At 41.5% G+C, this 22,419-nt stretch overlaps 9 protein-coding genes across 9 annotated transcripts; 6 read left to right on the top strand and 3 right to left on the bottom strand.

The window, feature by feature from the left end:
• BCR41DRAFT_390459 (hypothetical protein) lies at positions 1 to 3,646 on the top strand. Its single transcript, XM_022028227.1, has 2 exons — positions 1 to 100; positions 186 to 3,646. The coding sequence occupies exon 2, from the start codon at positions 206 to 208 to the stop codon at positions 3,563 to 3,565; it is 3,360 nt and encodes a 1,119-aa protein (XP_021875926.1). The 5' UTR covers positions 1 to 100; positions 186 to 205; the 3' UTR covers positions 3,566 to 3,646.
• A 256-nt stretch (positions 3,647 to 3,902) lies between these two features.
• Positions 3,903 to 5,944, bottom strand: BCR41DRAFT_363968 (putative tyrosyl-tRNA synthetase, cytoplasmic). The gene is made up of 3 exons (XM_022025977.1): positions 5,764 to 5,944; positions 4,542 to 5,503; positions 3,903 to 4,444 (listed from the first exon to the last, which is right to left on the bottom strand). Exons 1-3 carry the CDS (start codon positions 5,885 to 5,887, stop codon positions 3,917 to 3,919), a joined length of 1,614 nt encoding a protein of 537 aa, XP_021875925.1. The 5' UTR covers positions 5,888 to 5,944; the 3' UTR covers positions 3,903 to 3,916.
• A 454-nt stretch (positions 5,945 to 6,398) lies between these two features.
• BCR41DRAFT_363965 (charged multivesicular body protein 2a-like protein) lies at positions 6,399 to 7,869 on the bottom strand. The gene is made up of 6 exons (XM_022025976.1): positions 7,678 to 7,869; positions 7,405 to 7,566; positions 7,199 to 7,303; positions 7,053 to 7,103; positions 6,725 to 6,934; positions 6,399 to 6,617 (listed from the first exon to the last, which is right to left on the bottom strand). The coding sequence occupies exons 1-6, from the start codon at positions 7,681 to 7,683 to the stop codon at positions 6,486 to 6,488; spliced, it is 666 nt and encodes a 221-aa protein (XP_021875924.1). The 5' UTR covers positions 7,684 to 7,869; the 3' UTR covers positions 6,399 to 6,485.
• Positions 7,870 to 7,873: 4 nt separating this feature from the next.
• Positions 7,874 to 8,859, top strand: BCR41DRAFT_363964 (hypothetical protein). Its single transcript, XM_022025975.1, has 3 exons — positions 7,874 to 8,117; positions 8,230 to 8,478; positions 8,631 to 8,859. Exons 1-3 carry the CDS (start codon positions 7,971 to 7,973, stop codon positions 8,799 to 8,801), a joined length of 567 nt encoding a protein of 188 aa, XP_021875923.1. The 5' UTR covers positions 7,874 to 7,970; the 3' UTR covers positions 8,802 to 8,859.
• Positions 8,860 to 8,963: 104 nt separating this feature from the next.
• Positions 8,964 to 10,517, bottom strand: BCR41DRAFT_375456 (integral peroxisomal membrane peroxin-domain-containing protein; the record flags this gene model as incomplete). The annotated part of the gene is made up of 2 exons (XM_022026951.1): positions 8,964 to 9,378; positions 9,469 to 10,517. The coding sequence occupies 2 exons, from the start codon at positions 10,515 to 10,517 to the stop codon at positions 8,964 to 8,966; spliced, it is 1,464 nt and encodes a 487-aa protein (XP_021875922.1).
• A 1,368-nt stretch (positions 10,518 to 11,885) lies between these two features.
• BCR41DRAFT_382414 (cytidine deaminase-like protein) lies at positions 11,886 to 13,436 on the top strand (the record flags this gene model as incomplete). The annotated part of the gene is made up of 2 exons (XM_022027359.1): positions 11,886 to 11,902; positions 13,040 to 13,436. 2 exons carry the CDS (start codon positions 11,886 to 11,888, stop codon positions 13,434 to 13,436), a joined length of 414 nt encoding a protein of 137 aa, XP_021875921.1.
• A 604-nt stretch (positions 13,437 to 14,040) lies between these two features.
• BCR41DRAFT_390454 (mediator of RNA polymerase II transcription complex subunit 8-domain-containing protein) lies at positions 14,041 to 15,493 on the top strand. Its single transcript, XM_022028226.1, has 3 exons — positions 14,041 to 14,228; positions 14,370 to 14,655; positions 14,791 to 15,493. The coding sequence occupies exons 1-3, from the start codon at positions 14,089 to 14,091 to the stop codon at positions 15,448 to 15,450; spliced, it is 1,086 nt and encodes a 361-aa protein (XP_021875920.1). The 5' UTR covers positions 14,041 to 14,088; the 3' UTR covers positions 15,451 to 15,493.
• Positions 15,494 to 17,292: 1,799 nt separating this feature from the next.
• BCR41DRAFT_426463 (proteasome 26S subunit ATPase 3) lies at positions 17,293 to 19,695 on the top strand. Its single transcript, XM_022030736.1, has 6 exons — positions 17,293 to 17,559; positions 17,738 to 17,863; positions 18,148 to 18,255; positions 18,426 to 18,535; positions 18,672 to 19,152; positions 19,286 to 19,695. Exons 1-6 carry the CDS (start codon positions 17,431 to 17,433, stop codon positions 19,622 to 19,624), a joined length of 1,293 nt encoding a protein of 430 aa, XP_021875919.1. The 5' UTR covers positions 17,293 to 17,430; the 3' UTR covers positions 19,625 to 19,695.
• Positions 19,696 to 20,205: 510 nt separating this feature from the next.
• On the top strand, positions 20,206 to 22,113 carry BCR41DRAFT_363953 (TAFII55 protein conserved region-domain-containing protein). The gene is made up of 4 exons (XM_022025974.1): positions 20,206 to 20,439; positions 20,604 to 20,989; positions 21,138 to 21,905; positions 22,008 to 22,113. The coding sequence occupies exons 1-4, from the start codon at positions 20,370 to 20,372 to the stop codon at positions 22,104 to 22,106; spliced, it is 1,323 nt and encodes a 440-aa protein (XP_021875918.1). The 5' UTR covers positions 20,206 to 20,369; the 3' UTR covers positions 22,107 to 22,113.
• Positions 22,114 to 22,419: the final 306 nt, after the last annotated feature.

Here is a 22,419-nt window from a genome sequence, read left to right as displayed (position 1 = left end):
ACTCTTACATTTGGCTTCACATTCACTCATTCACCTATTTGTTCATCCACTTAACCACCAACACTTGCCTCTTCGCTTTGTGTAGCACAAGCAAAGAAAGGTTAGCATTTGGACCGATCAGTTTCGAAATAAAAAAATAAAAAAGTGGGGACACAATAATAACCGTGACTTGATCTATTGAATAGTGCTTTGAAAAGGATCAGCCATGGATTCCAGAATGTCAAGGCATTGGATCCATTCCTTTCACCGAATGACACTATACCCGCATCTATACCAACCCATAAGACACTCGGGACGGCTCTCGCGCCACTATCACCGTACAGCAAAAGCTCGAAGTCAAAGTCTAGCTTTGGAAAGCACCAGTGTCGCAGAGTCAACATCAAGTTATAGTCAACGGCCGTCTGTGGCTACACCCACTAGGGCTGCAACAGCGAGCTACAACAATGTAAAGAAAACAGGAGCAACGCAGGGCTCATCACTTTTGCGATCCAAATCAACTGATGTTCTAGACTCACCCTTGTTTAGTCACCGTCGATCATCAAGAGGGAGAAGATGGCCCTTTGGAGAATCTGTCAACGATCCTCCAAAGTATCGTATCAAGCCAGGAAATGAAAGACCTCCAAGCCTCAATAGCCTTGATTTCAACCCTTTCAATAAATATACGCCAGAAGACAAGCGCTTAGGCAACTCTCTCTCAGAATCTGTGACAACCTCTTCCATTTGGACTATCAATGCGCTCCCTCGGACATCAGCAGCACAGAATCGACTGGATATATTGAGATCAGGAGAGCGTATAGACCGAAACGCCCAACATTCAATTGCATCGGAGGGGGATTGGGGAAATCGTGAGGTCTCTTCAATAAACGATACATTAAAGTGGGTTGGCTCGTCATCGCATACTGAAAAGCCTTTGCAAGTCCCGCCACAGTTATTTGATAACTACAGGCTAGACTCAGTGCAGGACCAGCTGGTCAACGAACTCATTATTAAAATCAATGATTCGGAGAATGCTGTAAGTAAGCAGGACTTTATGAGTAGTCTGCAGAGGTTAGGACGAGCCACGATGTTGCGGTGGCGCCTACCCATCGCTTTCGTGGACTCAGCAGCAAATCAGAAAGATGTCATAAGCACAGGCATACACACATTGCTTTCAGCACTTACTCAGTTAACTGACAATCATTGGGGTGGGAAACTGATCGACATCCTTGAGGAGCACGCTATGTTGAAGTTCGTTGATAACAAAGGGCTCTCCATTCTTCTTCATCATGTCAACAACACAATCCCTAAGGGTCAAACAAAAGAAGAACGACGATGTAGGAAGCAGAGGATCGAGGCCTTGAAAGCAGCATTACAGTTGAGGAATGCACGAATGATCGATCACGAAGAGTGGGAAATTCGGACAAGACAGTTCCGTCTTCAGTTAGCATCAGCACGTGAGACAGGGGCCGCACCAGATGAAAACGACTATCTATTATTCATGAAGAACTGTCAACATGCAGGGAAATTTCGAGAGTTGGAGCTGGTTTTTTATCATTTCCTGGATTTTCATCCAACTGCACGTGAATTGGAGCAGCAACAACAGCTGCAGCTGCAATTGCAGAACCAACGTGAAGATCAGCTATCTCAGATGGAGCCAGAAAAAGCTCAACAGATATGTGAGCGTGTCTACCGTAGATTCATCAAGGCTCTAGTACGTCAGGATAGAATGGAGCATGCTCAGGAGGCATTTAATGATATGAAATCCAAAGGCATCGTACCGTCTGCTATCACCTTTGGAGCCTTACTTGATGGTTACGGTCGCAAAGGGGATTTGAAGCAGTTGAGGCTGACCCTCAGGTCCTTATACAACGCAGGGCTCAAACCCACAATTAAGATTTACACATCATTAATGGCCAATTTCATCAGAGCAGGAGAACTGGCGAGAGCTGAAGAAGTGTACCGACAATTACAGGCAAGATCCGATCTCACCATGGACCCACAATGCGAGAATGTAGTAGCAAACTTGTTGAGATTGAAAGGAGAGAATAAGACCGACCAAAGGGTTTTGGAAGGTACTGCCATCGATGAGAGGAGAGAGGAAGGAGAAAAAGTCGATGAAGCCCTAGGTCTTTTCAACTCCATGATTTCTTACAACCACAAACTCAAGCGATACGCAGATGCTTCCAACATTCCCCGGTTTATCAAGCTCTTCCAGCGAATCCAGGATAGAGCATTAACCCCTAACACAACCACATACAATATTTTGCTTGACGTCTTCTTGAATGCTGGTCATTTGGAGGACGGACTTCAAGTTCTAGAGCATATGAAAACGACGAATCAAGGAAAACCCGACGTGGTTACATACTCAATGTTGATTGCTGGAGCAGTAGCGCAGGAGAAAGTTGACTTGGGCTGGGAGCTCTATAGTGAAATGAGAGGACGATCAATCTTGCCATCTGTGTATACTTATGTTTCTCTAATCGAACTGGCGGGCCTAGATCCAAGCAGTAAAATTGGCCGTACTATTATTAAACGATATGCTGCTCCAGGGCGTCCACGAGTTATGTTTTCAGTCAAGCCATCGATTGAGGAGCAAATTGGGCTAAATTTTGCAGGCTCTATCTACAGCCAACTCTGTGCCCAAGGATTGAAGCCGAACGAGTATGTCTTTAGTACTCTTTTAAATCTAGCGGCCAGTGGAGGTCATATTGATTTGGCGCCGCAGATTTATGAGGAGATGATCCGGCAATCCGTTGAACCCAATACTGCAATCATGACAGCATTGATTAAGGGCTTCGCTATCCGTATGGATTTCGATTCCGGTTGGAGAGTGTGGAGACACATGGTCCAGTCCAAGATTCCTAGGAATGCGGTTACTTACCAACATCTTATTCGACTTTGTAAACGATCACTACGGGGTCCGAACAAGGCGACTGAAGACTCGGTTAATGGCTCTACATTGGACCGACCAAAGAGACAACAAGAAGAAGGAAACTGCTATGAAGAAGAAGATGTCGGGAAGAATGAGTGTGCTGAAGCAAGCCTAGAGTCCATATCCTCCGAGATTCCTCCGGAGATCATGGCTGAAATTCTGGAACAGATGAAGCTAGACCATGTTGATTGGTCCCGTGTACAGCAGTTCAAGCACAAGAAAGTAGATTATCGTATTTGGGACCCTGTTGTACGCGAAGTTGGACCCGTGACATCGGCTGCAGCAGCGAAGGAGACTGCCGCAGCAGCAGCTTCTTTTACCTCAGAAGATGAATCTGGAGTACCCTTACGAGAGCGCCAAATCCGTCCAGAAGTGGCATTAAATGGCCCTGACCTTGGAACAAGCTTCGCTATGACAACAAATATAAATGCAGATGGGTCAAGCTCCTTCATGATCAAGGAGATATTCAGTGGTGGTGGCGATGGATATGTCCCCATGCGGCGTCCTCATCCTGCGCTGATCTTTACCTGGGACACAACATTATGCGCCCCAGTTCTAGGACCTGATGCTGATATCAAGGCAGAAAAGGGTGGTCTCGATCTTAATGGTCGTTGTAATGAGTCAAATAGTACAAAGAGCAATGTCAAGAATTAGAACCTGTGTGATTATATTTCAGCATGAATAGATCCATTACCAGTTGCAATCAATAACTTGTATATATAAATGTAGAGTAGCATTACCAAAATAAATTTTTAGAAATAGACTATTTGCAATAGCATTTTCCTACACATCCTTGCAAGCTCTCAAAGCTAGTCAATAGGTCTGTGCTTGAATTGAATCAAATTTCAAGAATGAAGTCATGATCTGAACCCCAGTCGTAGAAGTCATCAACTCGAGCATCATGCTTTCTTAACAGTCTTTTTCCTGCATTTTTTACAATTTATTTTTGAGTTCTATACATCAGACTACTTTAGATTCTACTAATCAGATTTTTTTTTTTTTTTTTTACCGGATGCGACCTTCCTTCAAGGACTTGAGCGTAACTGGGCCAGCCTTCGTGCTGAACTGCAAATCCTTGTAAAGAGCAATGCCCTCAGGGCTGATCTTGAAATCTTCCGATACCTTCTCAAAGATCAAGTGCTTTGGATTCAATTTCTCTTGAGAAGTACGGTCTGCCTGTGCAAACCCTTCAAACTCAATTACATCGCCAGCCTCCAATCCAGCTGGAGGTTGGAGCAGTTCCACTACAGAATCGTCTGCAGACGATCCAGCCAACAACATGGCACCCGAGAGTACGCCCTGGAACTTGCCAGGCTTCAAGTTGCAAACTGCGCAAACAAGACGGTTCTGCATCTCCTCCAAGGGGATGTACTTGGCCAATCCTGAAACTACCGTGCGGATGTCGCCGCCTCCACAATCAACAGTCGAGACAAATGAGTTGGGATTTGCCTCATGGATCTTAGCCTCAAGAATACGGGCCACACGGATATCGAGGCGAGAGATATCGACCTCCAGGGCGGCATTGGCGACAGGCTATTACACAGCAAAGATTAAAATGTTTTAATTTTACATGCTCTGCTTTCAATAAAGACAGAAAATCTCAGTCTTTGTAAAGACATCATTCTCTCACCTTATTTGACTTGACGGGCTTGGCTTTGGGCTCGGGCTTGGGAGTGGGGTAAGCATCTTCTGTCAACTTGCGAAGCTCATCGTTATCAAACCACTTGCGGATAGGTGCCAAGAGCTCGTTGATGGCGTCTGTAACTGCCTTCTTCAAATCGCCAGGGTGAACTCTCTTCTCCTTAAAATCATTCTCCAAATCTTCGTAGCTAGTATAAATGACATCACCTCCGAACTTCTCGGGCCTAAGGATGCTGAAACTAGGAGTCTTGCCATTCATGGATCGAAGAGGGAAGAGCACAGTCTTGACAAAGGCCAAGATACCGTTTTCAGCGACGTTACCCTCCTCGCAGAAAGCCTTGGCCAATTTGCGCTTCACATTCTCGGGAGCCTCCAACAGATCAATCTTGGTATCAGGGTCTGAAGATGACATCTTGGGCCCAGCAAGACCAGGAACCATGGTGTTCATCAAGTGTGCGCGCTTCTTGTATCCAATTGCAGGCAGGATCTTCTCTGCAAAGACAAAAATCTTGCGCTGATCAATACCACCGAACTGTGCATCAACTCCCAAGAATTCCTCGTCCAAAGCCTGCATTCCTGGGTAAATCAATCCTGAGAGAAGCGGTGAATCGACCTGCTTCACGACCTCAGCACCTGCCTTCTTAGCATCATGTACTGTTGTCTTGGAGCAAAGCTTCATGTTGGCAAGCGAGTATTCGGGAGTCAATTGGAACGAAGATCCTAACACGAACTTGAGCCTCTCTGTTGGGACGCCCATTGAAGTCAATGTAGCCTTGATCAGCTGGGTATAGTACTCTGCGCGCTTGCCAACAAGCTCCATAGGCGCCTTCATGTTGTCAAGGAAAGCATGGATATCGGCAACGAGGACAGTGATGTGGCATCCAGCTTCGAGGAAATCAGCGATCTTTGTCATAGGCACAAAGTATCCCAAGTGAGGCTTTCCAGTGGGTGCTACATGATTATTCAATTTGGAGGTGATGGCAAAAGAATCATTAGTTGTTAATGGTATATATGTGAATGTGAATATTTGTAGCATTCCTTTGGGTGAATAGTCATATGTCCAAGCGATAGTCGGTATTGTAATGGCTGCTGAACATGGGCTGTATGCATATATCCTCCGAAGCACTTGTTCCTGATATCGTTCAATTTGATGAGTCACTAGACAATCGAAGATCAATTGGGTTTTCCTATCCTGCGGCCCTGTCACTTACCAGTACCCCAATAGACATTGAGATCACGCTCAGCAAGGATGGACTCGATCTGCTCCTTGCCCAAAACCTCCTGTAATCCTCTGGAGATGAGGTTATACTTTTCGGTGGGAGTTAATGAAGCCATGAGGGGATTAAGTTTCGTTCTTTTAATGAGGAACAAGTGCGAAGGAGGGGAAAAAAAAAAAAAAAAAAAAAAAAAAAAAAAAGCAATAGCATCCATACAAAAAAAAGGCCAATAAAAAGGTTTCTTGTAAGGTGGCTTAGTCGATTAAGCTTTTCTTTGTATTCACTCAAGGACTCCTAAAACTATGACTATTCGAATGTTTGTGAATGAGTGAGTCAATCTTGAAGCTGATATGAAGATAACGAGGAGTGTTAAAAGAAGAATAGCCCTTCCTTATTGACATTGTCTAAGAGTCAGAGTAACAGCGCACTTATTTTGCTTCGCCTTCAACTAACCACAGGAGTCATCAACTAAAATATCTTGTTTTAAATAAAGGACAATTATGCTTTTAAGGCTGAATAGTTTCAGAGTCAGCTGATTGCTGACCACCAACAGTTTGGTCGATGGTTGATGATTGATAGAGGAGAGTGTACTTGGCCAAAAGAAACATATTACCAAGGGACCCATTGAAGAATGCTCAATAACCGCATTGCTTTTTATTTGCGATCGATTAAAAAAAAAGAATAGTGTTACACAGAGTAATAGCTTAGGACGTGATTTATTCACGGCGAAGGTTATCAAGACGAGCCTGCAGTGCGGCATCATCTGCCGACATGCCCTCAGCTTGAGCCACACGCTCTTTGTTGGATGCTCCCGGTGCCTTGATGGATGTGCCAGGGGCCGATGCAAGCTACGAAAAAGAAAATAAAGATATGAAAAAAAAGGTTAGTAAACCATCGCTGAATATCGTCTTGGCTGCGAGTTGGAAAGAAGGAAGCAAAAGATCCTGTCACTCACCGTTTCATCCAGATTGATGCCAATTTCATCCAATACTTGATTTACGATAGCCTCCTGCTCCTCCTCATCCTCTTCTTCTTCCATAGCCTCGTCAATAGTTTCTGACATCATCTCTTCCTTCATGTCCATGATTTCGCTCTCCTTTTCAAACTCATTCATGATATGTTGAATCTGAGGCAGATTCATATTCCTGTTCATTGCGCCCATAGCCTATAATTGTTCAATCAGGAAAAAAAAAATCAATATGATGCATCAAGTTATCCAAGTTGCAGAATTCAAGTAATCCCATAAGATCTTGTCGACAAAGATCCCTGCAATGACATTTTACCTTTGTCGCGCCTTTCATTGCCTCGGCCATTTGTTGATTTGAACGGAGACCCTAGAAGTAAAAAAAAAAAAAAAAAAAAAAAAAAAAAGTCAGTATAGTAATACAAGTCCATTGGTTGGAATCATTTATAATATATACCCATGTACCTGAATACGGAGACCAACAGCCTGCAGTTGTGTTTTCATCTGATAAAACTTCTGGATATATCGCCGAGTTCGTACAAGATCTTTAGCCATCACCTTGGCAGCATTCTATATATGGTCCATATAAAAATAAAAATAAAAATAAAGAAAATAATTAGGGAGCTGTACATAAAAGAAAAAGAAAAAACAAAATGCAATTTACACCTTACCATTTGGCCCGCTTTAGCAGTCTTTTTAATGTCCTGGATAATCTTCTTTTCCTGTTGCTCTAACTTGATTCTCTCACGATCGAGCTCTCGCTGCGCCTTGTTAAGTGCTCTTTGATGTTGTCTGAGGGCTTCCGCCGGGGACTTACGCCCAAACAAAAAGTTCTACATGTTGTGGGGGGTTAAAGGTTTCTTATTAAACCTATCTAGTCAAAACCTCGCTATATCATGGTATCCCGCGTCCAAAAAGCCTTCAGATACTTTGTTCCTGCATACCATCATCTTCTTTACTACTTTTTTTTTATCTTTAGGTGAAAGAGTGTCGTGAATTGATCGCTGTGCAGCCTTATAGTATGAGAGGGGTATATAAAATGGTTGATGAGATGTAGCTTTTGAAAGGTCTTGGCAGATGGAAGAATGACTGAAGGCGAAGTTCGTTGAAGAGTGAAGGAAAAAGAATGTAATTGCCCACGTCACATATTCGTTTAAAATTTTATTTTTCAGATCTTTTTTTTTTTATAGCAAGAATTCATTCATTGCAAGTTGCTTTGACAAACTAACCATTAAGAATGACTTCAGTTGCAGACGCAGTCGTACCCGGTCAACGACTTGGACATATTCAGGAATACAATGCTGGAGAAGGAACATATGCACACCAGGACTTCTTGTATGCCAGCGTTGTTGGCATTAAGAAGGTCACAATAGCAGACAACGAGGTGCGAATATTACTGGGGAGAATTATGGAGGCAGGCTGATAGTCACTTGTTTTCATTAATTATCAACTGATCTATGGATAACTTCTCTTTACGTCTCCATATACTGAATTAGATACCCACAATGAGTGTACAACGGGAAAACACACAATCAGCTATTCCGGATATCAACGCCATTGTCACTTGTAAAGTCGTGCGCGTTAATCCTCGATTTGCAGCTGTCAACATTATGGTAGTCGATGGAAAACCATGCACAGATGACTTTCAAGGCATCATCCGTGTACAAGATGTTAGAGCCACTGAGAAAGATAAAGTGAAGATCTACAACTCATTTCGACCTGGCGATATTGTTCGTGCACAGGTGGTAAGCTCCGGGATCACATTCAGCTTAAATTTTCAAGTGCTAGGGGGGCTTTTGCATGAGAGCTCTAGACGTATTAAATTGGAGGACCTTGATTGATTGTATTCTAACTCATTTTTGTTTTTTCTCTTTATCATGTATCGGTCATTCAATAGATATCGCTGGGAGATGCAAGAAGTTACTACTTGTCAACGGCTGCAAATGAATTGGGTGTGATCTTTGGAACAAGCGTAGCAGGAGGATCGCTCATCCCAATTTCATGGCAGGAGATGCAGTGCACCAAGACCAAAGTTATCGAACTACGAAAGTGTGCCAAACCTATGTAGAATTAGTTTTTACATGTCACAAGAGTTCCCATCATCACACCATAATACAGCACTCCCATTTCATATTTTTTTTTTTTTTCCTTTACTAAAAAGCTATCGCTGAGAACATAAAAAGCATTAAATTGTATTCATTATAACTATTTTGAGGGCTACGAGGACTGCCTACTTTTCTTTTTGTTCTTTCTCAGCAACCTCTTCTTCTTCCTCTTCTTCCTCTTCTTCCTCATTCTCCGATTCGCCCCCTTGCTCAGATGATAATTCGTCTTGAACATCTTCGAGAGAAACGATTTCACGCTGATCTATCAGTTTTGCTGTTCTTTCCCATGCTCTTCTCCTGGTGTATAATCCACGACTTCTCTTTCCGGTCCAATTTTTCCAATGGTTGTTCGCATACTCCCACCCGTCTGCATCACAATCAGTACCGAGCTTTAGACGCCAATGTGGGTCTAACCAACGCCATTCCTGTGACTTTCGGAGGACCTTGTTGGGCTGGCCCGGGATAGCCTCATGAGCAATGTGGGGTGGGGGTAGCTGAAATGAAGACTTGCTCTGTGTCGGCTCTAGATGATCATCCGTCCTAGATAACAATAGGAACAAGAAAAAATAAAATTTGAATACTACTGCATCGTACTTGCTGCATGCATCATTACTAAGTCATTGCTCTTACCAAGGGGAGCGATCGTTAGGAAGCATCATGGGCGTCCATTCAAGCCCCAACCACCATCGCTGATTCTCATACAGTACAAATTTGTAGTACATGGTGGCATGATCCTCTTCAATATCGTATCCAGTACTGGTCTTGAAAGACTTGTATCCCTCAGAGTCACTCTTCTTACGCTGTCCAATGGCTCTAGAGATGATGTCTTTAACTGAGACACGTCTCTTTTTTCGATAAGTTGCTGTAACTTCAGGACGATATGGCCAGTACGGAATCAATTGCAGCAAAGGTGAGAACGCCTGCAGTTTCATCAACACTGCCCAAATAATTGCAAACCAAGGAGCGCACCAACAGATAGCCACGCTTCCAACTACGGCCGCAATGAAACGCATTGGGATAAAATAGTTTAGAATCAACCATGGAACGTAGGTCACTACCAATGAGAAAAGCACCAAACGCGTCCTGCTTCTATCTGACCAGTTCAGATATGTCTCCACCTTATCCAGTGTCCGATGCCAAGCCGCCCAGTGATCGAGAATCTCTTGGATTTCTCGCAGAGTCGCTGCCTGCTCCAGCTGTGTTGTTGTTGGTTGGCGAACAAACTTTGAAGAGAGCAAAGAAGCGTTACTTTTGTTTGAAATCTTGCTATTTGGAGGCGTGGCTGGACTCTGTGGAATATCTGAACCAATCTTGGTTGCCTTGCGCGAGTTGATCCATAAATGTCCAATGTAGAGGATTAACGCGCCATGAAGTCCATAGATGAGGAAAGTCTCTGTGCCGAGGCAAATACCCCACCAAGCAAAGAGAAGTAGGAAACTCTTCACTGATCGATCTGAAGTCCAAGTCAAAAGTTGGAGCAACCGATGGAAGACATGAATAGCAGGACTGGTATAGCTCAGTAATAATGTTACGGATGCGGGCACAGGAGTTGATGCAGAGAAAAACTCGGTGAGAGGGGGTGAGGGCTGTATTTTGTTTGCTGGTGAAATAAGTACGTTACGTCGTGAAGACGCAGAGGAAACGGTTACTGAATCCCCTGCACTCACCGTAGCGGCCATGGTATGGTTTCGGATATGACTCTTTGAGGAAGACGAAGGCTCTGTTGGAAGGTTAGCCAGGAATGAAGAGTGGTAGTCGAAGCTCGACATTCAAGCTTGATTCCTGAATGAGAATCTCGGGTACAGAGCTCAGTTTCAAAAGTTGGATGGGGTTGAAAGGAAAGAGCGGAGAGAGTCTGAAAATTGGATTGCCTGATAAAAAGGTATATTAAAGAAGAAGAAAAAAAAAAAAAAAAAAAAAAAAAATAAAGAAAAAGAGCCGTGTTCTTCACAGTTTGAATCTCTGTGGGTAATGAGTACAGAAAAGAAAGGATTCGCGAGCCGGAGGAGTGGACGAGAGGGCCCTCCACATTATTGTTTGTTTGCTTCTTGCAATATGACAATGTAACCTAACTTTCAAACGCATGTGCATTTTTTAAAGTTGTTTCCACGTGATAATACCCAATTATATTAATCTTGCATGTGTTGTGGTGATCGTGAGTGAATATTGCGTTGTTGTGCCAAGAACGCCTAGATTAATTGGAAGCCTTTAGTGAATATTAAGCAATAGGCGACCAGCCCGCCATCGCGATACTTGGCAAAGTTTTTTTTTTTTATCTTTACACGTTTTACAGAGAATATAGATCTCGTTGTCTGCACTTGGTTGGAAGCGCGACACCGGAGCTACCTTTGACTTTGGTGGCTTTAATTATTATCATTGCGGAGGTGGACCGAGCAATTTCATTAGGATCATAGCCAATCTGGAAAGTCCTGTTAACTCTTTCGACCAAGGTTCATGTGATATTTATTGATTCTATTAGATGCACATGTGCCAGCATGAAGAGAATCATAGTTGATATCAGCATCAACTATGCATGAAGACGTCCTTGCCCTGCGAAAGATTTTTTTTTTTTTTTTTTTTTTTTTTTTCATCAAGAAGTCTACATGAGTAGAAGTAGACACCAAAAGGTAAGTTGACTCTGGTTATCCCTTGTAAATCCAGCAGCGGCAACAGTTAATTACAGGCTTAACTGGTAGCGTTAGCGAACTTATCACTTAGACAAAGGGATATAGAGGATTATTAATATTGGAGCCTACAGAACGAATGGCGATAGGAAGTCATTGCTAGCTCATGAATAAAAGATATCGAGTCTTATCACAGGGATAAATGACGAACAAGGACAAATCCTATATGCAGTAGCTGACGCGACTTTACCTGCAAGGTTAATATATACAACCGCGACTTTGCCTGTGAGATTAATATAGATGATCACCATCTATTTTTAAAATAGATGCCGTATGCTTTTTCGGCATGACATCAAGGAAGCTGGGAAATACCACGGACACAAATACCACAAAAGAGCAGCAGTAACGCCTAAAACGGCCAAGATGTCTGCGGTCATTGGGCACACGGACTATTTACACAGTTGAGGACCATTTACGTGTCAAAAATTTTTATAGATTCTGAATTACGGATCCCTCATTCCCTCCTAGCCGAGTCAATAAGTTTGCTCTCTTTTAGTGCCCATGACTCTCTGATAGCACCGTTGGTGATGAGAAACTTTGTATATACAATCCTTTGTTCTTTCTAAACAAGCCTCTAACTCTATCTGTGGGCCACTTTATCCCTCATGGTATAGCTGGTAGAGAGGTTAGCATCGCTAGCGACGTCTTAGCGACTGAAAGAGCTCTGCATATCCATGATGGACCTTTGACTTCTTCTGGCGAGATGTGGCCATTAGCTTAATGGTAGTGACTGTTAGTGAATGAGAGCTCTGCATTTCTAGGTTACATGAAAAAACCTCCTGAGGAGGTAAAAAGCGGTTTGTGCACCGCTCTTCTGTCAGGATGGTCGGTGTGCTCAATACCACTTTAATTTTGTTTGGAGACAATGAAGATGACGATATTAGAAGACACGCGAGATTCTTTCTTTTTCAAGAATGATCCTTTATTGCATTTGCAACTGAAGGTTTCGTTGATACCTCAACACCATTTTTTTTTTTTTTTTTTTTTTTTTTATTGAAGGGCTTTTTAAGAAAGCTACACGTAGAATGAGTGGAATGCTCAGACTAATGTTTACTTTTTTTCAGTTTATTGATTCTCCAGGAAAGGAGGGTTAGTCTTTAGTCTAATAATTTTCTCCACATTAAATAAGAGAAAGAGAGCAAGGATTGATCACCCCACCACTTCCGCTTTTGCAGCCTCTTCACTGCAGATGAGATGGTCATTAATGGCAAAAAAAAAAAAAAAAAAAAAAAAAAAGCTTTTTTGAAGTGCGGCGTGTGTTTGTAAAAGATAGGGAGCAGTTGCTGATAGAATGAACAAGCCTGCTAAAGCACATGGACTCGTGGAAAAAGATCATTCATTTATTTATTTCAAAGACGAGATTGTGGACGAACATCCCTTTCTTCTTCCATTTTCTTTTCCCTCCCTCCTTCCTTCGTTTAATAAAGCTTTAATACCACATATCCAATGTCGCTTCCATCCATTGTTGCCTCGCCTAAAGGGGCCAGGCCAGTTCATATTTCCTCACTCTCAAATAGCCAGGTCGAAGATCTCATCTCTCAGTCACTTGAAGCCCGCAATAATTCATATTCGCCCTATTCACAATTCCGAGTCGGGGCTGCCCTCCTGACCATGGACGGCAGAGTGTTTCAAGGATGCAATGTCGAAAATGCTTCCTATGGTGGAGCTATCTGTGCAGAACGGACTGCATTCGTTAAAGCCGTCTCTGAGGGTTACCGTCGGTTTGTTGCCATCGCTGTTGCCTGTGATTACAACCGTTTTATTACTCCTTGCGGAATTTGTCGGCAATTCATGAACGAGTTTGGAAAAAAACTCGAAATCTTCTTTGTAAACGATGATCGGACCTACAGACAAGCTGTTCTTGAGGATCTATTACCATACGCTTTTGGACCAGAAGACCTTCATGACAAATAAATATTTTTTATTTTATTTTTTTTTAATTAAGCTACACAGTGTTCCGCAGCTTTTTTTTTTTTTTTTTTTTTTTTTTTTTCCACATTTCATATTCCTGTAAAAAATTCAATTGCCAATAAACATTCCAATCTCCATTAACCTATTTTTCTTAATCCATTGTCTTGGTAACACGGGGTGGGTAAATGGGCATTTAGTAATGATACGCACAGCCTCTTTAACATTCCTTCGTTTCTACACCCCACTTTTTTTGAAAGTAAAAAAAAAAAAGACATTGTCATGGATCGGCAAGAACCTTTTTTTTTTTTTTTTACCTTACAAAAAGTACAAAACAAGAACCATCACAAAAATCCTAAAACTCCATAAACAAAAAGCTCTTTGCTTATGCATTGTGTTCCTCAATTGCATCAGAGCTTTCGCCGTCAAAAGACTACAGGAGGAAGGCACGCCGTCTGATTTTGGTGTAGTCCGGCGCGCACGAAGTTTAAAAAAAAAAAAAAAAAAAAAAAAAAAGCGGCGGCAATATATTAGTCCAATCACGTGCACAACAGCCCAATTCGCCCACCGCAAAAGAAACTTTTTTTTTTATTGCATGGAAATTCTCAAGGTGGCATCAGATCAAGACATAGGAAGATTGTAGATTATAACAAATCCGATGAACACGCCATTTCCACAGACAGAAGTCAACATTGAGGCGCTGGAAAATGTCAAGACACGCTTATTTCAGCTTCAAGAGTCAATCCTCTTCTTTCTGAGGTCCATCAACCCTGAAACGACTCCTGGCACAGTCTCTTGGTATACGCGACTTTCATTGCTGCTTAACAGTAATTTAAAAAAAAAAAAAAAAAAAAAAAATACAAGGAACGCTCTGAAGACTGATTCGGTTTTTTTTATATATATATTGTTTTGACATTGGGTTATGCTGGTGGACTGAAGGACAGAATTGCATTCAAAGTTTAATGTGTTGATTGCAAAATACCTACATCTCACAAACCTCGTCAACGACCCACACAACACGCTTCTGCAATCTTATACCGTATTTCCAAATGAAGCGCCTGCTACAGATCAGCATGTTCAGAACTTGAGTGTCCTACTCCGTACAAAGTTGTTACCCGAGCTGGAACAGGAGGCTGAAGATCGCATCAAGGAAGGTACCATTCCAGGGTTAAATAGTCAAGGAGGTGGTGTTGCTGAGGATCGAAAGGTTCTACAAGCACTAAAGGTTTGTCCTTTTTTTTTTTTTTTTTTTTTTTTTTTTGCTGAATATACGACCCAGTTGTGTTTTTATTTCTAGTGAAAAACAGGTGGTAAAATCTAACATAAATTTATCTATTTTATTGTTTTGACATAATAATAGCTCAAAGTAACAATGCATGATGCGCTTTGCCAAGCGGCAGACGAAATATTCGAGAATCAAAGAGATATGATCAATACCAGAGTGCGCTATGAATCAGATGATGAAGGACAGGGCGATATAAATAGCAAAACAACACAAAGATCAGGTGACAAGATGAAAGAGCCATCCAGCAATAGCAATACTGTTCCTCCGGTAGATGATTTCGCCATTGGTATGGTAGATAACGCGACATCTATTCGTTATATGAGCGAATGGGGTGGGACTTTACATGACGTAGATGGTTATACTTCAGATGAATCTGCCGATGAGGCTGCTATTACCGGAATTCCCAAAAATGGAATAGATCTGGATGATAGCTATTTTGAGGCGCGGAGGCAGGACTTCAGCAGTGGTGACGAAGAATCAAGTCAAAGTGACATGGAGTCTGTACAAGATGATCAAGGAAGCGAGGATATACAAGAAGACGAGGACAAGGATGAGGAGGAAGAGGAAGAGGAAGAAGAAGAAGAGGATGATGAGGATACGTTTATGGAAGTCAGGACAGGGAGCCAACCGATAGATGTAGATTCCGGCCCAAGTAGCATGCAAATGGCGGAGGATGTGTTCCACGAGGATGCTGGCAATTCTGGTGATGAAGAAGAAATGGAGGAGGTCATGTAACTAAAGATCTAGCACTTTCTCTTGTACACTTCTACAAGGCTGTTCAATAATGATAAAAAATAAAGCTTAAAATTAAAAATATAAAACTACATGTATATAGGCTTTCTATATATTACCCCCAGAGTGGTGCATCCAATTGTATCCGTAATATTTCTAGCATGTGCACGAATCGTTTATGCTGATGAATGCTCGTGTATGCTAGCGTATGTTGTTCTTATCACTAATTTATCGACCGCTCTCTAACAGGCGATATAGCTCGGTCCAAAGACTTTTATAGTCTGTAGTGTATATACCGTACCGATCTCCGAATTAGGAGAGGGGGGGGAAGGGATAGGGAATCTTTCGGTATGAAGGGCTTTATCATAGTTTCTGTTCAAAGTCAACAAGCGTCGTGTTACCATATAGAGATCTGTTTCATTGAGATTCCTGTCCCTGAAATATTTCGATATCGCATTAAAAGTCCGTGCGGAGCCAAAGTAGACGTTATATGCAAACGGCATGAAAAGATTTCTTATCTAAAGATGTAACATAAGCAAGTTCTACTAAATACTTGACTATTGTGGAAAAAGAACCGCTGCGGAAGCTGAAAATTACATGTCACTCAGACTGATAATGATTTAAAATCCTACGTTTATTCCATCCAATTCTCTTGCACTATTCAAAGATACTGGAAAAAATAAAAATAAAAGCGCATCTAGTTAATTCTTCGGTGATTAAGAAGAGATAAGGCAAACCACTGATGCACAGAGGGTCCATGCGCAATAAGAACAATAACAAAAAGGTATAAAAACCATGTCTACATACTTTTTTTTTTTTTTATTCTTCAGATCAAAAGCATCTTTCATACACACAAATCAACTCCTTCTTCTTCATATTATAAATACAAAAGCACTTCTTTTTAAACAATGGATACAAACGTTTCTTCCATGGCCTTCTTCAGAAACATGAAGTGCAATAACGCTGCTCCATTCCCATCGCCTTCGAACACTCGTCCATCTTCCGGCGGTCGCTTTTCCTTCTTCAAAAAGAGCAACAAGGCTTCACGTGCAGCCCAGTTCAATTCTCTGAATCCTGGGTTTGAGAAGATCATGTCCTCGAACAATAGCTCTTCCAGCTCTTTGTGTCATCACGCCTAAAAAAAACTGCAAAATATATACAAGACAAACCAAGAAACGCCTGATGGTATCCCGCGCGACGAGCTTTTGAGTCGAGTCTTTTTTTTTTTTTTTTTTTTGAATCGAGACGAAACAAGACAAGACGAATCCTGGACCAGAACGAAAACAACCTTTTTTCTTTTTTTTTTTCTCAGGTGCATGCTTAGACTAAAGCAAATACCCCTCCTTTCTCTTTCACTCTACATTAACAAAGCAGCTATGGGGTTTTATTCAAACAAAAAGACATGCCTCTAAACTCCTCATTATTTCCTACACTCATAAACCCTTTGCATTCACCTGTACCATATCACCTGCATTTCATAAATAAATAATAAAATAATAATAGTTTAATAAACCCAATTAACGTGATTTATCTATACATGTACAGATTTAAACGTTTTCGAAGCATTAAATGTTGATAAACAAGAAGGATTAAATATGTCTGCTTTATTCATAATAGCAAGTCTCTTCTTTTTTTCTTTTCTTTTCTTTTCTTTTCTTTTCTTTTCCTTTTTAAATCTTCATATTCTATCTTTTTTTAGCACTAAGCTGTTCCATGGAAAAAGATAGGGCTGATCTGGTATCACGTGACACATGACGTACGTACTAACAGCAAGTGTGCGTAACCCCCCACTGTCGCACTGTCGCGCCATTTCATTAAAAGCATTTCATATTTTCTTTTTTTTTTTTTTTTAGTTCTCATTATTCTTTTGGTCTCCTCCCAACAAAGCAACAGTTTACCAATTCAGTAATACAACCCATATAGAAAGTCTCATCATAAAAAGTCTCTTCATATATATAAAAAAAAAGAAAAAAGTAAACCGAAATGACGACCCTTGAAGATAAATCGCTTTGGGAAACTACTCCTGAGGAAGAGGTTTTGGGAGCTGACATTCTGAAGGCGAACACGGAAGAGATTATTAACCGGACACGACTGTTGGACAATGACATCAAGGTACGATAAAGAAAAAAAAAAAAAAAAAAAAAAACGCGGATTACACATCCATACATGTACACAAAAAAAGCACACTCTCTTGAAGTATATATATATTGACAGATATACAGACATATATACTTAAGCTGGCTTTATGAACGTGTTTATTAACACCCTCTGGAAAAATAAAATAAAATAGGTTATGAAGAGCGAAAATAAACGTCTTCAATATGAGCAGGCAGCTATGAAAGAAAGGATCAAAGACAACAAAGATAAGATCAAGATGAACAAGCAGCTTCCATACTTGGTTGGTAATGTGGTTGAGGTATGTTACAAGAAAAATGGATCAAGTACTTTAAGGCTTGATCTGCCAATATCAAAGGATAAAAGATAATATATACAAACATAAAAGCGGATATGAGCTTTTTTTTTTTTTTTTTTTTTTTTTTTAAAAAAAAAAAGCACTTGGAACTAACATTCTTTTTTTTATTTTTTTTTTATTTTTTTTTTTTAACTACCTTATTTCTATTTCCATTTCCATTTTTTTTTCTTTTTTTTTTTCTTTTTTTCTTTTTTTTAATTGCTGGCATTATTATTGTTCTCATCAAGTTGCTTGATATCGATCCTGAGGATGAAGAGGATGAGGATGGTGCAGCGATGGATTTGGATGCAAACAGGAAAGGCAAATGCGCTGTCATTAAGACTTCAACTAGACAGGTATGGAGATAAAAGGAAAATGTCTGGACTGCTATGTTTTTTCTTACAAATCAAGTTAAAAACAGTGATGCTTTGTCAATTCCTAAAAAAGAATCTCAGTGTCATTCAATATCCTTCATTCTTTATTGACTTTTTTTAAAAAATTAAAAAACTTTTTTTTGACCCTGTAGACAATCTTCTTGCCTCTGATCGGATTGGTGGACCCTGCAACCTTGAAGCCCGGCGATCTCATTGGAGTCAACAAGGACAGCTTTCTGGTCCTTGATACACTTCCTACAGAGTATGTTTTTATCATTCAAAGACTTTATCCTGATTATGAATCAGTTCATTATGGCCCAAAGTACAGAAGAAGTGATTTTTAATGAATCTATTCATTTTTGTTTTATATTATATTTTTCTTTTGTCCTATCGTGTAGATATGACTCGCGTGTCAAGGCAATGGAAGTGGATGAGAAGCCTACTGAACATTATAGTGATATTGGAGGTCTGGAGAAACAGATTGAGGAATTGGTTGAGGCTATTGTACTTCCAATGACTCATGCTGAACGTTTCAAGAATCTTGGTATCAAGCCACCTAAGGGAGTGTTGATGTATGGTCCTCCTGGAACAGGAAAGACATTATTGGCTCGTGCCTGTGCTGCACAGACGAATGCTACATATCTTAAGCTGGCAGCCACGTCACTTGTGCAGATGTTTATCGGAGATGGAGCAAAGATGGTTCGTGATGCATTTGAATTGGCCAAAGACAAGAAGCCGACTATTATCTTCATTGATGAATTGGATGCTATTGGAACAAAGCGTTTCGACAGCGACAAGACAGGAGATCGTGAAGTACAAAGAACCATGTTGGAGCTATTGAACCAGCTGGACGGTTTCAGTAGTGATGAGGGTATTAAGGTAACAACAGTATACAATATGGATGTTTTTTTTTTTTTTTTTTTTTTTTTTGTATTATGGTTATAGACCATTGCTCAAGACCAAAGTAATTTCCGTTGACTGACAAGGCTTTTTTTACAAAAAAAAATAATAGGTTATTGCAGCAACAAATCGCGTTGATATTTTGGATCCAGCTTTGCTGCGCTCCGGACGCATTGATCGTAAGATTGAATTTCCAGCACCTAATGAGGAGGCCCGCGCACAGATTTTGCGGATCCATAGCCGAAAGATGAATGTCTCTGATGAAGTCAACTGGGCTGAACTTGCACGCAGCTGTGATGAATTCAATGGAGCTCAATGCAAAGCTGTCTGTGTTGAGGCAGGAATGTTGGCACTGCGTCGTGGAGCCAACCAACTGACCCATGACGATTTCTTGATGGGTATTGCTGAGGTCCAGGCCAAGAAGAAGACTCGTCTAGTGTACTATGCATAAGCAAGAATGGTACGGAGGTCAGAAGGGAAAGGAGGAAAAAAAAAAGAAAAAGAGTGAAATATTAAAAATATACACATAAAAAAATATTAAAATATGTAAAGTGATCATAAAGATGTTAAGCCCATGCTAGCAGTCACGAGGCCTTAGTTTAAGATGAATCAGCGCGATCAAAGCATACACATCTTGCCTCACTGCAATGTCGAATTCAGGGATCTCCGCTGGCGCTGGCGCCCCGGGATCAGGACAGCAACCTCTATATCCGCAGCCAATTGGTACATTCTCGTCCAACACCAATGCCACCACGTCTGCCACAGCAGGCATGTCATTAGCAAACAACAGTAATAGTGGTCCATCGACATCAGCACCCCTATCGACCACAACATTTGGACCCCAGCCAACGGCACCACTCACTACAGCGCCTGCAGGCACCGCGCCACGAAAGCAACTAGCAGCCGCAGCCGCAGCAGGCGCTGCAGCCAGTGCAAATAAATCAGGGCGTGGTAACAAAGGAACCTATGGTAAAAAGGGCGGTGGCGGTGGAGGAGGTGGTGGAAGGCGAGGGGGTCGAGGAGGAGGAGGAGGAGGAGGTCGTGGAGGCGGAAGATCAGGCGCAGGAGGAGTCTCTGGAGGAGGAGATGACGATGATGGGGCTAGGGCTGGCGCAAAGGACTCTGATGACGAAAATGAAGACGAGCCAGAAGTCAGTATAGAAGAACAATTCATCCTGCGATTACCACCAGGAGAAATGTGTGACCGGTTCAGAGAGAAGGTGATTGCCCGTGAAATAGATGAAGATGTCAAACTTCGATTTGCAGGTATTGTGGGAGAAAAAAAAAAAAAAAAAAAAAAAGAAAATGAAGAGTCTATTGTGATCTGTCTCATACTGTATTGGCCCATAGTGAGTTTCAACATCAGCCAAAGCATCAGAGCTGACGGAAACCTCTTTTATACATATAAATGCATATATTTGTTTGGCTAGATGCAAGGCGTGGAACATTTACGTTTGAAGGTGTCGAGTTCCCAACAAAGCTAGTGGATCTGCCAACGATCACTGAGGCCCAAAAGACACTTAATGGGAAGCAGATGTACAAGATTGCGGATATTTCTCAGATGCTTATTGTGGACCCGACTCCAATCGAAAAGACTCCTCAGATAAAAGCAGAACCAGGAGTAGATTCATCAGCAACAGCAACAGCAGCAGCAGGGACAGGAGCAGCAGGAGCTACAACTGGGACAAACGGATCTATGCCAGCCCCATCTTCATTGCCACCGCTTAAATTGAGCGATTATATCTGGCCTGATGGCCTGACAAACCCATTGAAGAACGTGCGCAAGAGGCGTTTCAGGAAACGTGTATCCAAAGTGGTATGTTGATCGATCTTTATTGGAGAAGACTCGATCCACATGGAAATATATGGCACTAGGCAAAAATTTTAGTTGTTGGAATTGATATAAGATTCTTAACATCTCTCATTTTTATCTTCCTCATCATATATCCTAAATTATAATATAGGCGGTGGAAGGCGTCGAAAATGAAGTAGAGCGACTACTCAAGGAAGATTCCGCCGCAGAAGAAGTTGTATATGAAATCCGAGAACAGATTGATGGCATGGATCGATTCGACTCCGACGATGGAGCCACGCCGGCGCCAGAAGGTGCGCATAGTGACATGGACATGGATGGCGAAATGATGGATATGGATGAGGATGAAGATGAGGATGATGACGATCTCTTGGCAGAGATTGAAAGAGAAATCGGTGGAGGCGAAAATTCATCCGACGAGGGCGATGATACTGGTGGTACACCTCAACCTCAGGAAAAAACGTCTGTTGGACAGCTTGGTAATGGAATTAGAAATATCAGTGGCGCTGAAGCTGGTACTGGTGGAGGTGGTACGGCAGTCAAGAATGTTGCGGGCAACAAACTGGGAGCTGCTTCTGACTTTATGACTGGAGTTACTGCGCCTTCTCGCTCAATATCATCTTCTACTGGCGGTGCCAATTCATCCTCCACAGTCAAGGGTGACAAGGGCAAAGTCAAAATTGCAGGTGATGACAACGAAGATGAGGACGAGGACGGCGATGAAGATGATGAGGAAGAAGAGGATGAGGAGGACGAGGATGAGGATAGTGGTTCTGACGAGGATGATGAGGACGAAGATGAAGATGATAAAGAAAATGCACAGATGGAGAAGCTACTCAAGGACGAGATCAAGGAATTGAACGGTAGGATCAGAGACCATGAAGAGAGACTTCAGTCAGCGCCTAACGATATTCTCAGGGTAATGAACTACGTATTTTAACCAAAAAAAGAAACCCCAGTTTGTTGATTTCTCAGGCTGTATGTTTTCTAACGCATTCATATGTTTTATACCATACGATAGAGACGTTTCGGCTCTATTTTGGACAATCTTCGCAGGGAACTGGAGCTCAAAACGATGCAATTGGAAGAGGCGAAGGGACCATCCAAACCAAAAGCTTAGTATATATAATGTAATGATAGTAATTAATAAAAAAAAAAAAAAAAGAAAAAAAAAAAAGAAAAACATTCGTCTAGTCGTCATTGTGCATGCTCTTTGTAATTGAGATTGTGAAGTAGGCAAATAGATAAATAAATTATTGAATTATATCATATTTTAATTCAAATCTAAGGAAAGGAAATGCAAAAATAAAAATTGTAAAAAATAGAACACATACACAGCCACATCCTAAAAATACTTATTTTCGACCTAACAAGCTGTGCCTAAGCATTTCGCATGATTAACCAAAAAAAAGAAATGGTATACCCTTTGGTTG

The sequence above is a fragment of the Lobosporangium transversale genome (assembly GCF_002105155.1).
Source record: "Lobosporangium transversale strain NRRL 3116 chromosome Unknown BCR41scaffold_67, whole genome shotgun sequence".
NCBI lineage: Eukaryota > Fungi > Mortierellomycota > Mortierellomycetes > Mortierellales > Mortierellaceae > Lobosporangium > Lobosporangium transversale.
The sequence above is the reverse complement of the archived record's forward strand: the minus strand, read 5'-3'. Positions and strand labels throughout refer to the sequence as shown.